This window comes from Medicago sativa, chromosome 1 (assembly GCF_051527215.1).
Source record: "Medicago sativa cultivar Bolivia chromosome 1, Bolivia_mono, whole genome shotgun sequence".
In the NCBI taxonomy this organism is placed as follows: domain Eukaryota; kingdom Viridiplantae; phylum Streptophyta; class Magnoliopsida; order Fabales; family Fabaceae; genus Medicago; species Medicago sativa.
Window position 1 is genome coordinate 67,268,886 of NC_140749.1, and position 18,156 is coordinate 67,287,041.

Consider the following 18,156-nt stretch of genomic DNA (forward strand, 5'->3'; position numbering starts at 1 on the left):
CCGAGGATGCGAAAGAGTGGGAAACCGAGGTAGTGAGCAGTCTGTTTGTGGCAGAAGACACAGAGAAGGTACTTCAGATGCCTCTTCTTCCATCCAGAACTCATGACATGCTCGCTTGGTGGCCGGATAGTAATGTACATTTACAATTAAGTCCTCTTAAAAACTTTCTGTAAACACTCTCATAGACACATCTTACTTATATATTCCCAGTGATTGGCCCTTAGTTTGGAAATGCTTCAGATAGTGAAGAACCTTATCTGGCATTTGGTACGTGAGTCCCTCGAACTCAATACATAGAACCCCATATATGGTGAAGTAATTACCATTAAGTTTATTTTCAATTATAAGGTTGCATCTCACTATTCTCTGTTATTTCAGACATTTTTCACCATGTTAGACTCGAGTCCTATTGGTAGATGGATTGTCTCAATATATAGAACCCCATATTTTATTGGTAGGTGGAATTGTTGATTTTGTATTTGCACTTTGCACTTTCTAAACAAATGAATAATGTGCAGTACAGACTCTTCTGCAACACGATGTGGAGCCTTTTTTGTTTACACTGTTGCGTGTTGGCATCTTCCTACAGCGGTGGTAGGATGCAAATACTGTGTCTGCTACTGTCAAACAGCACGCGTTAAAAACAGATTAAAATGGGGAAATACGGGAATGATTATGTGCAATATTGACGCGGATTTTGTTGAGAATAAAGTTGGAATAGGTATTTCTAGGTGACAATCAAGGAAACTTTATTTGAAAAAAAAAAACTTCAATTTATATGCCTGTGATAACTGTCTAGGAAGGAGAGGCAGTCAGGATTCTACTCGCCATTGAATGGATGGAAGAGATTGTTCCAGACAATGTAGCGTTTGAATTAGATTCAAAATTGGTGATTGATAGCTTCAATAATCCTACGAACGATCTCTCTTATTTGGTTTTATTATTAAAGATTGTATTTTATCTTTAAATGTTAGTTGACCAAACTCATTGGTTAAGTTCACGAGTAGCTCATGAGTTAGTTAGAGCGGCTACATGAACATCTATGGTTAGCTCATGTTTTTAACATTATACCAGCATTTATTGAACAAACTATTGCAAATGAATTAGTTCAGTATAGCACCAACGAATTCATGCACATTTCTTTACAATTTTCTTTTCCAGAAACCTGTCTTTTAAAAGGACTAAACATGGATAGTTCACTTCAGTTGTCTCAAAAAGGTATATATATGCTTCCGGTGATGGTAAGAAAGAAGAAATGAAGCAGTAAAGATACAATAGGGGAGTGGACTTAGATTGTTGAACCCACTGATAAAGAAAACAAATTTAGAGGGAATCGAAAGAAAGAACATGAGAGAAGAAAGTGAAAAGTGAAGATAAGTTTCTTGTGGAAATTAACTAACAAGTTGGTTCGTTATAAAAGTGAAACTTTTATAGAAATAGTTGCGTTATATCTTTTTACTGTACGACTTGTTTTTCTCATACATGCAGCTATGTAAGTTGATAATATGGTGGTTGACTGACTCAAACAGATAAACTTTAATAGGAATATTCCTAAACTAGTGCAAATATATTGTAACACAGTTAATTGATCACGATCGTTGATTCAAATTGGATGGTTGAGAACGGTTACTGGTCCACGCAGTTACATCACCAAATTCAATTCCGTGAAAATAACCATTGGATTTCAGAATTGATCATGTTTTAATCCTAATGAGTGAACTCGATCTCATTAGGATTTCAGAATTTATATCAATCTTGAAATGATAATTTATTTTTGTCAAATGTCGAGTATAAATCCGAAGCGAGCCTTTAGTTTGTGTCATATTTTCATATTCTCAAATCTCACGTTCACATCTCAAATCTCACGTTCACCTCAGTGTGTGCACTATTGAATTCGTGAATGATTGTGGGAGCCTAATATGATCTATTATTCACTTATTTTTTAATAATAAAGTGAATATTTTAAAGATTTTTTAATACTAAAGTGAATACTTTAGAGGCTCATACAAAATTTAGGAATCCAATGGTGAACTCTTTAAAATAAATTTTAAGATTTTTCTTTTTTAGATTTAATTGCAGTTCTAGATTTCTATTTTGATCTATTTAGAGATGCAATGTCTGAAATTGTGTTAATGGATGTCAAAGGAAAATCCGTATTTCAGAAGTAACCCACAAAAATGCGAAAGGAAAATTTGGTGGTATTTGGAAAACCAATTTTCACTATGTTGAGTTTATTTTTTGACGAAAAATAATACAGATAGTATTTTTACACAATATTTGAGAATGAGATAGATAGATAAGTATTGTTGTTTTAGTTCAAGTAAACTATAGTTTTTCATCCTTATTTTGCATACAATTTTCTTGTTGTGTATGTTATCTTTTTTTGAAGTATTAATTTTTCTCTCTGTGACTTCATTTTTTGGACAATGACTTTGAGATAAGGTTGTAATCAATAATCCTGAAAATGTAAGCTTATGGATTCAAAAAGAAGGCCAATGGAAAAAAAGATGCATTGCTTTACTTGTGCAGGGATAGGGACGAATTATTAGATGAATTAGGCTCTCTTCAAAGTCATATCTAAGATGTTTGATTAAAAGATCAAACTCTCATTCATCAATACTTGTAAATTTTTCTTCAAGGGTTTATTTTTTTGGACATGTTAATGGACTTTAGAATTGGATTCCAAAGCATATGGTGAGCGTAAACGAGAAATAATTGTCGATGGAGCATGCCTATGCGCAACAAACATAGAGATGTTATCACAAAGCTTAAATACAGATAAATCTTCTGATAGAAATTTTGTCTTAGATTGTGCTGTAGCAAGTGGGAACAGAGAAGAGTAGACTTTAGGTGCAGTAATGGAGAGTAAGAGTATGATAACATGTTGAATTTTGGTGATTCAGATAGAAATCACAATTTGAACAGGTCAAATTTTTCTGATGCTAAAGGATTGATATGCTATGGTTTTATGGTCTCTTCTAGTGGTTTAAGTATATCTTCATCATATAAACTTGAAAAGGAAACAACACTTTGCATAGAATTATAACTATGGATCCATTAAAGGCTTGCTTCCACCTCTTGTATTTCTAATTGGATACCTTCAACTTCAAATTTATGGCAGGAAATGATCCAATGTTCATGGATGCGATGGTTTCTTCATTTTATTTTTTCTGCAGATGACCACATAGAGGTTTACATAGAAAAATTGAGGAAGGTAGTAGACTTAACAAATATTAAGACCTTGGATTATGTGTATCAGTTTCACTTCAAGTTCCACTACCTTGAGAGTTGAAAGGGTCGTGAGGTTGCTGACGATAATTTGCCGCTTGTGGGGAAGATGAATGTATGAACGAGTTTCACTCTTTGCTCAAATAGTTGTTGAGTATTGGATACAGAAATGGTGGGCCTAGAACCAGAAATGGTGACTGGTGGTTAGGATGAGGGATGTTCACTTACAATACTTTAGAAAGTATCTAGCAAAATAGAGGCTCTATCTCAAGTAGATACAAAAGGTGAGTGCATGTCAATTGATTTAGTTACTCATGTTTGTATATATCTCATATTCCATTACTCTTAATTATTTTTAAACAATGTTAGTAATCTCATATTATCATCGGATCCTAGGCAAAAGAGCATGTGAACTGTGAACATTTTTTTTGCCAAATGTGTTTTGTTCTAAACTTAATTGTTATATTCTTGATCTTGACATCCAAACATGTATAATATTGTAATTACTTTCTTTGGTTTCTAAATAATTGACAAGTTCTTACTATGCAACATGATGACCATCATACCCCCTCTATTTGTAGGGATCGAACTATATCAGCCCCGCCTTAAGGTTGGCAAATGTTCATGACGATCTATATATTTTATATTCATTTCCACCAACCCGTTTTTGCACTACAGTCTCTCTGTTGATGCGGCTATAATTCATATGCATCGTCCTACATTTCGGCCAATCTGTCATAGTACAAATAAAAAATACTATGAGTTTATTTACATCCATAATTCTCTTTTTTATGTATTATAAATGCAAGCGAAGATTCTTAGTTTTTATACGTTATTCAGGTTTTGTTCGTCTAGGGTTTGTTACTTTTCATAGCGCCAGATCCTATCTTATATTGGAGATCTAGAAGTGTTTGTCTTTCCTGACACTTCTTAAGACAAAATCAATTGTAACCATATATTTCCTCATTCTTTTTAGTTGAAAAGTATAGAATATAAAAGGGGTTGGTGGAGATAGTTTGGTAACTTGTAGCTTTGAGATTGTGCTTGTTGTCATACTTTTTGATGAGGAAGATAGCTATTCATCATGTTTCGTTTAAGTTCTTAGGGTAAATGAATTATGGTAGTTCCAACTTTTTTTATTGGAAACTCTGTGCAGTGTTACTCTTCTAATAAACAATGTGATTAAGTTTATTGTAGTTATCTAATTTCTGCTTTTTGTTGACAGAATGTGAGCAATATATGCATACTCAACCACTTTGTCAGCTTTTAAGCTAGATCATATATATATTAACAAGTAGACAGTCACTACTTTTGATTAAGCATATATTGATCCTGTTTTATATTGTGGCTTGACCTGGAAATAACATTCAATCTTTACTTATTTAATTTGGTTAGTATCAGATAAGGTTCTTTATAGAAGCTGCAATTATTTTTATTTTCATTCTATAATGAAATCGTTGCAAGTGGATTCAACCAACTTCCAAACATGTTAAACCATGAGTCTGCAAGTTGAAGTTCAAAATAAAGGGAAAAGGGTGTAGATTCTCACATTATTACGGTAAGAATGAAAGGCCATGTTTTGTATTATGATAGTGCTTTATAAAGTCCCACATCGGAGCATGAAGAGAGAGACAAAGCAAATGTCCAATATAAAAAGAGAAGGGAGTCTGAGCAATTCATCACCGCATATTTTGGTATAAATCCGATTGCATTTGGGGTCCACATGCACTATGGCTGGACTTTGACCAGAGGAAAGATAATGCAATTTTAATCGTTTTTAAGTTTAAGGCGAATTAAAATTTAATTGCACTTTCTCTGGATCGTTGTCTTGCCATAATGCATGTGCTGCACTCTTAAAATATTTTCCAATTATTATTATTTTTATTTGAGAAATGATATTTATATATTTATTTTTTGATAACTTTTTTTTTTATCAAAAGTTAATCAAATCAAATCGCATACTTATTTATCTTGCTGTTTAGATGACTTTTAGCCTTAACATCGAACCAAACCGCACCGCGAAGACCTCTATATATATATAGTTATTCTACAAAGAGTATTTGTTATTTTGCAAAGAAAAATGGGATTAGGTGTCAAATTTTCTTGGCACAAGAGTGAGTATTCTCTTATGCTGATTAATAGTGACGAGATGTTAGAGTTAAATCACCATCATGCATGGTTGAGTTTGTTGTTTGTGTTCTTTTATCATTGATTGCATGGGATGACCCACATTAAGGCATGGTAGGGTTATAGCCACATCAGTCCAGAATAATAATAATAATAATAAAAAATATTGACATTATTTGATAGTTTTCATGAGCAAAATTTCGGTCAACTAAATTATAGAAATCAAATTTAATTATAAATTAAGCAATATGCATGATAAATTTCATGCATCTAATAACTTTATTTTTTAAACCTTTTAAAGAAAGGTATTTCATATTTGAGAAATTGGGTCTCCACTTAATTATGTGGTAGAGGTATCTCTAAGGAAGATATATTACAAAGATTGATGTGATTAAGGGGCAAATTTCCTAGGCACAAGATTGAGTTTTCTCAGTGATTTTGAATGTTCATTGTAAGTGTAAGTAGTGTTGATTGATCAAAGACGGTCGTTGGACAAAAGTTGAATTACCATCTTTTGTGGTTGAGACTTAGTTAGTTACTACCTTGCTTCATTTTTACACGTCGTTTTTGTAGAAATTGTTTGTTCATTTTTTTTTTATACAAAAGAAGGCCTAATCCAATTTTGTTTTTTCATTTTAAAAATTTAATGTAACATTATTTTTTTAATAATACCTTTAAATATTTATTATAGAAAAAGAAAGAGATATGATGAAATGATAAATATTTAAAGATGTTATATGAAAAAAATAAATATTCATTTAAAAGATAACAAAATTTATTGATTTCGTTGATATGTGCAAACCTTAAAATAACATGTACAAAGTATACTTCAAAAAAAAAAAAAGTACAAAGTAAAATATAAGTGAAAGTTAACTACTTTATTTGCATCTCTCAAAAAAAACTACTTTATTTGCATGTGATTAAAATAACGACATTCAAATAAATTGGTAGAATAAATTTAAGAGAGAGCTTTTGGCTAAACTTCACAACCTCTTAATTCTTAATTGCAGCATCTAATGGCAATAGATGTAGGTGGTTGAAGGATGGCAATGCAAACACAATGTATTTTCATCGATTACGAAAGGAGATTGACCGGAGTGGCGTAAATAAAGAATGGAATTGTTGAGCATTTTCAAAGTCATTTTGCGGCAAGGGGAGTTAGACTAATTCCAGCCAATATGCAATTTAAGAGAATTGAAGGCCCGCTTAACGAAGACTTGATCCACGTATTTTTTGAAGATGAAGTTTGGAGGGCAGTTTGGGAATGTGATAGTTCAAAAAGCCCAGGTCTAAATGGAATCAATTTCGGCTTTATAAAGGAATTTTGGGAAGATATCAAAAACGTTTTTTTTTTTTTAGAATGGTGACTGAATTTCACACAAATGGTCGATTGGTTAAGGGGGAAAATAGTACATTCGTTGTGCTGATCCCAAAGAAGAAAACCCCGGGGAAAATCTCGGATTTTAGGCCAATATCTCTTATAGGATGCATCTACAAAGCCTTATCATCGTCGTTATAATTAATCATCACCATCATCTCATCACAACAACCATTATTTCCTAGAAACAGAACAATAGAACAACACAGGAAGCGCCTTAGATCGAACGGTTCCTTTTTTAAAAGAATTAGTTCTTTATAGCACCAACAATTTCATGCACATTTTGTCAGGCTTTTACAACTTTTCTTTTCCAGAAACTTGTCTTTTAATAGGATTAAACATGGATAGTTTACTTCAGTCGTCTCAAAAAGGTATATGTATATGCTTCCAAAGATGCTAAGAGGAAGAAATGAAGCAGTAAAGATACAGCTGTGGTCTTAGATGGTTGAACCCACTGATAAAGAAAACGAATTAGAGGGAATTAAAAGAAAGAATATGAGAGAGAAAAAGGTGAAAAGGGAAGATAAGTTTCTTGTGGAAAAAAGCTAACAAGTTGGTTCAATAATCTTTCATGCTAAAACATCATTTTAATAAAGGAAAAATAAACGACAATGACTCAAATCCTAGTGGTTGCATGAGTGCTCATTAGTTTTGAAGTCCCACATCGGTGCATCAAGAGAGAAGTACAACAAGTGTCCAATATAAAGTCCAAAGCGAACCTGCAATGTATCCTACATCAAGAGAGAAGAACATGATTTATTTTATATATGATTATTTATGATAGTTCCTTTTCATTTCTGCAGTCAACATAAATATTTGATTCCTTCTTTTAAGAATTGGTTTTCTAAATTTATGTTGCTTGGGGAAAGGAAAGGAACCCTCTAAATACATTTATCGAGGGAAAATCCTCTAGATTTAGTCTTAAAATTTTGTTAATGAGTACACTTAATTATTATTATTATTTTTTAAATCAATTTTGCTTGATTTAAAAAACTAATTCTTGATCTAAGGCCCCTCCTGGCTCAGCACTTAGTTAAAAAACTAACTTAGTAAATTGCTAGTGGGTTCTTAATGTATGCGAATCCAATAGATGTTTCATCGAGGTTAATTTGAATATTTTTCAAATTTTTCCAAACAGGAATTTTATGTTGAGAACTTTGGTCTAGTTAATTATGTGATAGATTTATCTCTAGGAGAAGATACTTTGTGAAGAATGGTGGGATTAAAGGTCGTCAAACATATGTTAAAACACATGTTCCCCACTCCAATTTATGCATTATATTTTAGAGAAAATTACACCCCCTCTTCTAGGAGATCTTTGAATTACATTCTTCTTCCTTTTATATTAAAACCTATACTCATCCCTTAATAATATTATTGTTTTATCTCTAATAGTCTAGCCACAAAAATCTAAGAGCAACTTTAGTGCTTGTTCTACCCACTGTTCTTACAGCACAAGAACACAACAATTTTGTTCTATGCATTGGAGAAGGGTGACGTGGAGGACAGGTTGGAGAACGGTTCTAGTGGGAGAACAAGTTCTTGCAGGCTGTGTCAGGCAAAAGAAAGCAAAGAGAGAGAAAAGAGGAAAAGAAACGGAAAAGAAGGGTGGGGAGTGTGGGAGGGAGAGTGAGTGACGTGGGGAAAGAAAAAACATGGGACATTGAATAAAAATATGTGGGGCCAATTGTGGGACCCTATAATGTAAGTTAAGAACACAAATATTGTTCTTTGCATTGGAGTAAAAATGAAATAATGTTCTTAATACACATGTGGCACATTTGGACCCCACCAAAATGCTTCAAGAACACAAATATGGTTCTACCATTGGAGATGCTCTAACACAAAATGTGAGAAAAGGAGTATTGCAAATCCATTTTAATATAATTAAAATTCTAATGTCCACTTACGGTACTTCAAGTATATATACTATATTCTATTCTATTCTATTCTATTCTATTCTTCTTCTTCCCCTGTTATCTTTAAACAATGTTAGTGATCTCATGTTATTGTTGGATCATTAGTTTAAGCCAATTTTGTTATATTTTTGACATGTATGCATCTAGATTCTACAATCTTGTATTTATTTCTTTGATTTCTAACTAAACAATTGGCAATTACATACTATGCAACAAAATGAGCACACAACTCGTTTTTCAGGGTTCAAACGATATCAGCCCGGCCTTAAGGATGGTAAATGTTCACGACCATCTATTATTACATCCATTTCCACCAACCTTACTGCACTACCATCTTTCTCCATTGCGGTGGCTTTAATTCATATGCAACGTCATACTCTTCGTCCAAACAATACACAGGAGAAGAATCTGGTTTTTTAAATGTGATTCAGCTTTTGTTCCCATGTTTAGGGTTGTTACTTTTCATAGAGCCAAATGTTATAATTATTTAGGAGAACTAGCTATTTTTGTCCTTTTTGACATTTCATACACAAGATCAAATGTAACCATCTTTTTTCTCATTCTTTTTTGTTGAAGAGGATAGAATGTAAAAGGTTTTGCTGGAGATAATTTCGTAAACTATAGCACTGATGGGAAGTGAAATTTAGCACTTAATTTGCAATTTGAAGATTAGTTACTAAAAAATGGCTAGTTGTATGCAGACACCTTATTTGCAATTTGCATTCAAACTTAAATTTTGGGCTACAATGCTGATTCGCTGCCCTATCTAGTTCGTTATAAGACCAACAACTTCTTGCATTTTGTCTGCGTTTTACAGCTTTTAGTTTTCACAAACTTATCTTTTGATAGAACCAAGAATGGGGGGTTCACTTTAGGCATCTCAGCAAGGTACATGCTTGACATCTTCTAATCTCAGCAAGATATGCACACAAACCACTTTGTCACTAGTAGTCAGTTACAAAGTCTCTATTGTAGTGGATTGTGAATCCATCATGGTCGAGTTCAATTTCTGTGATTCGTCCATTTAATCTATTAAATCTAAATTTTCCTTTTGTAGGAGCTGGATATCCAACCTAAACAGGGTATACATAGAGAATAGCAAGATGCAAGCTTATACTTGAAAATAAACTTAATGTGAAATACTTCACCATATAACACGAGACGAGACACAAAGTTATATTAAAAAAAATCATGTTGGTCCTTAATGTGGGGATCTGCAATCATGACCCAACCATGCAGCACAAATCTGGATTTGTTCTTTTATGCAGAATCTAAGGCTTTGCTGCAAATCTGCAAGAATGAAACAAGCAGAAAAAAAGGTTTCACAATCTTAATGTTAAAACTTCAATATTCTGTAAAACAAGGCTTCGCTCTAAGTTGAATCCCCGCATTTTATTTCTTCCTCAAAGATAAATAATTTTCAACAAAACAAAGTGTGTCTACGAATCTCCGCATATTATTTCTTCATCAAAGATTAATGATTAAATTGAACAATCTAACTAAAATCAATCACAACTTATATTTAAAATATCAAAGGGTAATATTGTACCATTTAATGGGTAAATGGATAATAAGGTTAGTAAATATAAGAGTAATATAGTAAATGGAAGTAGGTTGGGTGGGGGCGGGACATGTATCACCTTCCCCTGCCCCCGTTTTTTAAATCTGGCTTTTCTGAGCAGGATCAGAAAGAGGTTTACATATCAAAATTGAGGAAGATATTAGACTCAACATATGATAAGGTTTTGGATTGTGCATCAGCATCACTTAAACAGGGCAGTAGAAATGGTCGTGAGATTGCTGACGATGATTTGCCGCTTGTTAGGAAGATGAATGTATCAATGAGTTTCACTTTTTGCTCAAATAGTTGTGAGTAATGGAGACAGAGTTCACATTATTCCATAATATTGAACTTAATGACAACGCATCAAAGTATTCTCATCACATGAAGAACAAGAGGCTAAAGAAAAAGGTGTCAACAGTTTTGAGAGCTAATCCATCATCAGAACACAACTTTCTCAAAGTTTAACGGATTAGGTGCCGTAGCTGAGAGTTGTCCGTGGGATTCACAAATTAATTTATTAGAAGATAATGTTCCTCCAAATTTTGAGACGGCTGCCATTGTTTTAAAAAACCATATTACTTTTAATAGGACAGAAAAAAATAGGAGATAGGGGCTTAAAATTTCTCAACAAATCTGGTGTAAATAAAACCACATCGCCTTCTGAATGTTGTAATCAATATAATGATGCCTGCTCATCGAGTATGAGCATTCTGATTCCCACAGGCGTTCATGGTGGGCCTAGAGCTAGAAATGGTGTCCCGTCTAGTCTGATAGATAGATGGTGATCTGCCGGTCTAGTCCGAGTTTAACATGGAAAAGTATGTGCAGGGGCCCTGCACATACTTAGTTATCCTATAGGGGAGTATGGCGAAGTTTATGGAAGCAAGCAGGCACTAGGTGGGCGATAGGGGACGCTGGTACGATTACTGTTTAGCATTAAAACATGACATATACCTTTTTGAACAGAACAATTCAGCTCCTTAATTATCCTACCAATGAGAACTTGTTGATCAAGTTGATCTTTGGCATGAGGATGCGAAAGAGTGGGACACCTAGGTAGGGAGATGTGTGTTGTGGTAGAAGACGAAGAGAAGGTACTTCAGACGCCTCTTCTTCTATCCATAACACACACTCACACAGCACACTCATAGACACATCTTACTTGCATATTCCCAGTGATTGGTCTTTAGATTGGAATTTGGATATGCCTCTGATAGTGAAGAACTTTATTTGGCGTTTGTTACGCGAGTCCTTCAAATTGTGCCAGATGCAACAACAGTTTGGAAAATAATTGGCACATTTTAATTATTTGTCCTGTTTCTATAGAGGTCTGGAAAAAAGCTGGCTTGTGGCAATATATAGAACCCTCATATTTTATTGGTAGATGGCATTGTTGGATTGGTGTTGACACTGCCTAAACAAATGAATATTGGGTAGTATGGCATCTTATGCACCACGATATGAAGCCTTTGGCGAAACAGAAATATCAAACTGTGGGATGGCAAAGACGAAGAACCTGTTGAGGTTTGACTGTGTGCTGGCAATTTCCTGCAGCGATTGTAGTATGCAAATGCCCCATTTGCTACTGCCAAACAGAGCGTTAAAAACAGATTAAAATGGGGAAATACGGGAATGGTTACGTGCAATATTGACGGACTTTTGTAGAGAATAAAGTTGGAATATTTTTTTTCCTAAGAGACAAGATCAATTGTAACCATCTCCTTCCTCATTCTTTTTTGTTGAATGTAAAAGAGTTTGCACGAGATAGTTTGGTAATTTGTAGCATTATTTAAGATTGTGTATGTTTTCTCATATTTGTTGGCTGGAAGTGAAAATTTAGTACTAATTATTGAATTTGAAGATAGTTATTTGATAGCGGACCATTACTCATGACATTATTTGAAGATGGCTTCCTCATTCTTTTTACTGTTGTCATCTAATTTCTACTGTAAGTTGAAATTACAAAATGAAAGAAAGAAAGAAAGTTTGGATTCTCACTAAGTCCCACATCGGAACATGAGGAGAGATACAATGCAAATGTGGATTATAAATATACCTCATGTGCCCTACAGCATTTTTATAACTCCAGTAGAAAATTTGATCTGAATCAAATACTACTCATTATATTAAAATTTTGGAAAGTTGTTGTTGAGGCAAAATCCCTAATTAATTTTAAAGATAATAAACCAATATGATTAAAGAATTAATGGACTTTGATTATTTCCTTGGTATTTAACTTGTGCTCTTGAGTGTTTTACTAAGACAGGAACAAGGCTTAAATCATACCAAGAATCAAGTAATCAAAGGACATTTGATTTCAAGATCTAACACTGAGATCAGAAAGTTAGATCAGAATGTTGCTCAGAGATCAGAATGTTCGCACAAGAGATCAGAAGGTTGCTTCTATACAAGCCCAGAATCTCAAGAACATAGATCAAGGTCATGCAAGGCATATGTGACATAAATAAATGTCAAGAGAAGTACTTCTGCATGGATCAAGCAATAAAGGCATCTATGATGATTAAAAGATTAATGGACTTTGATAGTTCTTGGTATTTGTGCATTCTTGAGTGATTAACCAAGACACAAACAAAGTTTAAATCATACCAAGATACAAGAAATCAAAGTACATTTGAATTCATGAACTAACTCTGAAGTTCAGAAAGTTAGTTCAGAATGTTGAATCAGAAAGTTGATCAGAACGTTCTGATGATAGTCCAGAAGGTTGTTCATAAGCAAACCCAGATTCATCAAGAACGTGAAGAACATGCAAGCACACTTGACATGAATTAAAGGTCCAGAAAGGTACATCTGCATGGATCTATCAACAATAAAGGCATGAACAAAGATTTATGTCAAAAGGATCTTTAATGTTCATCCAAGACTATGAACATTAAAGTACTAGGATTATTCCAATGAGAATATCATCCTAGATGTTGCATTCACTGCACTTCAGTCATGTCTCTACTATTAGGATTGATTACATCAAACGTAGTCTTACAAATCATCCTTAAGTGAGCACAAATGAAACATTCTGATGATCAGAATGTTCACTCCTGCACATGCTTCCAGCCATGAACAGTGTAGTTGGTAGAAAGAAGAAAAAGGTAGCAAAAGGAGATCTTGCATCAGAGATAACTTGTACTCTGAACTGAATCAAGCAGATTTCCTGGAAGCATGGGCCTGAAGCTGCAGACCACTATCCTCTCTTTCCAGCACAAAGTCCAAGACAGATTTGGTTCACTTTATCCTACTTTTCCAGCAACTTTTGAAGCATATGGAGAAGCTACTTTTTGGAGGATAAAACTCAAACAAATCTCACATCACGTGCTGGGCAAGCCCAGAAATTCATCCAACATTCATCCATGATGAACCCAGATGAAGAACATCATGAATTTCCAACATTCTGATGAAGAACACAGCAACATTCTGATGTTCATCCTGGGAACGCAACAACATTCTGATGGTCAGAATGTTCACCCAGATTTTCAAGTAAAAGCTTGTGGGGCCCAGGACACGTGGCATAACACCATTGGACACCCTACAACGGCTATTTGAGCCCAAAGACTCTATAAATACAGATCTAAGGCTCAGCAAAACTTGCACCAATGCAAAGCATACAAGAAAACATCTCAAATATGTTTGAAGCTTTAGCATTCGAATTGGTCATCACTGAAGGCTCCTTCTACCTTCTTTGTAGTGTAAACCAATTCTTCCTTATCTTGTTACAGATAAGTTCTCCCTCTTTTCTTCTCTGAATTGATCATCACTGAAGGGTCGTTATACCTTCTTTGTAGTGTAAATCAATTCTCTTTGTTATCTCTTTTAAAGATAACTTCTTCTTCTCCCTCCTCTGTTTGTTTCTCAAACATTCAAACTCCAAACATCTTGTAAACTCTCATCTAGCTTTAGGGGTATTAAAGTGTTAGTTTGAGCTGAAGATGTAAAAGCCTAAGTGGGTAACTTAGCAAGAAGAAAAGAAAGTCTCATCTAGCTTTAGGGGTAGTAAAGTGTTAGTTTGAGCAAAAGGTGCAAAAGTTTAAGTGGGTAACTTAGCAAAAAGGTGCAAGCCTGCTGAGGCTTAGAGAATACAGTTGATGTAATTGTTCAGGTGAACAAAATTGTAAGGTGCAGGATTTGAGAGGTTATCTCAAGCATCATAGTGGAAACTCTCACAAGATTGTGAGGAGTGGACTAACCCACATTGGATGAACCACTATAAACTTCTGTGTGTTGATTCTCTCTTCCCTATACTCTTTACTTACTGCAAACACAAACACACACAAACACATTTACATCTACTTCAAATCCAAACTTCTTTCTTCTCATTTCCAAAATTTCAAATCACTCTGTTCTTCATTTTTTCGAAGAAACATGGCCAGAACCAAAACCACTCCAAAGTTCTCTGATGATGAAACAAGTCAAGTGAAACGTTCTCAATCACCACCACCAAACGCCGCTGCTGGTCAATCCTCTGATCAACAACCTTTAAATGAAAACCCTGTTCACACAATCCTTCCTGATGTCATTTACCCTGCTTTTGACGCTCCAAAATCTTCCCAATCAAAATCCTCTAAGAAACCCATCACCAAACCTAGACCCATTCCTACCAGACGATCAACTAGGATGAAGAAATCCTCAAAGGAACCAAAGGTCTCTCATGTGAATCTAGTCTCTGATGAAGAGAAGAAGACAGATTCAAGTGATGATGAAAAGGTAGAAGATTCTGAAGAGGAAATTGAAGAAGATCCTGAAGAAGAAATGGAAGTCCCTGAAGAGGAAGATGAAGAGAAAGTAGAAGAGGACTCTGAACAAACTCTCATTGAAATGGTTAAGGCTGCAAGAAAAACCTATAAGAAGGAAAAGAAAGTTGCTTCTCCTTCAGAGGAAAAACCTTCATCTCAGCATGATGGTGAAAATGCTGCAAAAGTAGATGAAGAAGATGTAGAGGCTGATGAAGATGAAGCTTCTTCTAAAAAGCATGGCAAAGGAAAGGATTTTGCCAAGGTTGCTGCAGTTATAAGGGCTCAAAGAGCAGAGAAGATTGCTCTCAGACCAATGAGCAGAACAAAATACTTTGAGTTTGGGAGTTTGGAAACAAAGGGGTGGAATCTGAAGGAGTTCACTGATCCACAAGGATGGACAAACTTTGTATCTTTGCAAGAACATACATATGAAGATCTGGTTAGAGAGTTCTACACCAACTTGACTGTGAAGCAGAAGAAGAATGAAAATGAGAACTTTCTCATCTCATCTGTCAAGGGTATTCAGATCACTGTAACTCAAGACTTTCTCTCTGAAGCCTTGAAAATCCCAAATGAAGGTAATAAGCTGTTTTCTTGTTCATGGTACAATGATGTTAGAGTTAACCGTAATCAACTCATAGTCAAGTACACCAAATAAAATCACACCTTTAACTCCACAAATCTAGAGGATGTCCCAAAAATCCTTCACAACATGGTTAGACATACCCTAGTACCCAAATGTGGATCTTTTGATGTTGTCTCTGATATGGACCTATGCATCATCTACCACCTCATGAACAAAACCAAGCTGAACCTTTGCTTCATCATCATTCAACATATGATTGATTCCTGTTTGGCCTACAAACAAACAGTTGCTGGGTTACCCTATAGAATGCACCTAACCCCCATCTTTCAGAAAGCAAAAGTACCTCTTGAGGGAGAAAAACGTAAGCTTGACTTCATGAAGTTCACATCAAAGACTTTCGGTCAACTTCGCATCACCACCTCTAACATGCCATCCTTCACAACTTCTAGAACTTCTGGGTCTGCTAAGAGGACTTCTAATAAGAATGTTCAGAAAATTAGAAAGAAGAGAAAGGTAGAGGAAATCAGAGATGAATCTCCTAAGAATGAAGAAACCAGACCTTCCTCTCCACCAGAATTGGAAATGTTCTCTGAAGTCTCCAAGCTTGCAAGGGAGACTGTTGAAGAAGGAAGCTCTCAGTTCAAAACTTTGCTTGAAGAGTCACTAACTGAAGATGATGCTCAGAAGGATAATGATGCATCTCTTCAAAGGGAAGCTGAGAATGTTAAGCAAGCTATTGAGGCTCATAAAGGTATACCTCAAACTGCTGATGGAAACTCTGTTGATCTAGATCAAAGAGTTGAAGAAAATACTGAGAAGGAAACTCAGAATGTAGATGAAGATACTCAGGAAGTGGCTGAGATATTAGCTTCAAACATGTCAATTGAGGGAGATGCTCAAGTTGCACAAATGGAGTTCTCAACTGGGTTTGACCTTAACATTGAAGATGTCAATACTGACTTCAACAATGAAGTATTTCAAGATGGTCAGGAATCAACTGTGGCTCAGGAAGTTGTGATTCCTGAAGCTCAGAATGTTGAAGTCTCTGCAGCTCAGAATGTTGAAGTTTCTCAAGCTCAGAAGGTTGAAGTTTCTGCTGCTGAACCTGGAGTTCAGAATGTGCAAGTTGCTGAACCCATTCAAGTTGATGAAAATTGTCCCTTTGTGGAAGTTGCTCCAACTGCTGAAGAAACACAAACAGTTGATCAGAATGCTCAAGGTGCTGAGCTGAATCAACTCTTTGCTGATCAACACATTGATCAAAATGCTTCAAATGAGCCTGCATGTCAGCAGATCCAATGCCTTTGGCCTCTGGATCTTTACCATCTGAAGAAGTTCAACGTATGGCTCAGACAGCTCAGAATGTTAACCTCTCTTCTTCAACTATGGGGTCTGTTGCTGGTGCAAGCAACTTCTTGGTCTCTGATCTTCCCACTCCAAACACCATTCCCTCATACACATCACCACCACCACCAATGAAAACCACCACTACAAGCAAGCTTCCTAACATAGCTGCACTTTTTAAATCCCTCAATACCTTTGTGACTGCCAACAAAGAGAAGGCTGAAGCTTCTGGTGCTGCTCCACCTGCTCCTCCCTCTAAACCTTCAAGGGCTGAGAAACTAGCCTCTAGGGCACTCAGAGTCTCTACCAAGACTCACAAAATTGTCTGTGCTTTGGCTGATTGGACTGTCAAAGTCCATGCTCCTGGTTTTGCCATTCCTGGACCAACCTTTGTTGACCAATCCATCTTTGATGAAGAACCATCCTCTGATTCTGGAGATTCTACTCCCTGAATCTGTCTGTGTTATCCTCCCTATCCTTTTTGCAGATGACTAAAGGGGGAGAAGCTTTAGGATTTAAGGTCTTAAGTTTTTCTTAGTTTTAGGCCCTAAGTAGGTCTAGTGATCAATAGTTATTGAAGTTTTTTATACTTCATTTTTTGCTTGATCACATGCTATGAATTTCTTTTTTGTTTTGAACCATATATATCATGTAAGGTACTTCATGCTTTATATCAATGAATGAATATTGATTTTGGTTCAATCCTGCATATGTTTATTTTATGCAATATATTATGAAATTGAGGGGGAGCTTTTTAAAGTTCTTAAAAACTCTGCATAATGGATTATAAAAATGAGGGGGAGCATTAAAATAAATTTTCAAGCTCTGTTATTCTTCATATATATAATCAAAATCCTTAATCCTAAATCATAGGTTTATCATATTCAAAAAGGGGGAGATTGTTGAGGCAAAATCCCTAATTAATTTTAAAGATAATAAACCAATATGATTAAAGAATTAATGGACTTTGATTATTTCCTTGGTATTTAACTTGTGCTCTTGAGTGTTTTACTAAGACAGGAACAAGGCTTAAATCATACCAAGAATCAAGTAATCAAAGGACATTTGATTTCAAGATCCAACACTGAGATCAGAAAGTTAGATCAGAATGTTGCTCAGAGATCAGAATGTTCGCACAAGAGATCAGAAGGTTGCTTCTATACAAGCCCAGAATCTCAAGAACATAGATCAAGGTCATGCAAGGCATATGTGACATAAATAAATGTCAAGAGAAGTACTTCTACATGGATCAAGCAATAAAGGCA

The 18,156-nt window shown here is 35.1% G+C and overlaps 1 protein-coding gene across 1 annotated transcript; it reads left to right on the top strand.

Annotated features, from left to right (window-relative positions):
- The first annotated feature begins 14,590 nt into the window (after nucleotides 1-14,590).
- On the top strand, nucleotides 14,591-17,343 carry LOC146956618 (uncharacterized). Its single transcript, XM_085749521.1, has 3 exons — nucleotides 14,591-15,539; nucleotides 15,834-16,766; nucleotides 16,841-17,343. Exons 1-3 carry the CDS (start codon nucleotides 14,591-14,593, stop codon nucleotides 17,341-17,343), a joined length of 2,385 nt encoding a protein of 794 aa, XP_085605647.1.
- The last annotated feature ends 813 nt before the right edge of the window (nucleotides 17,344-18,156 follow it).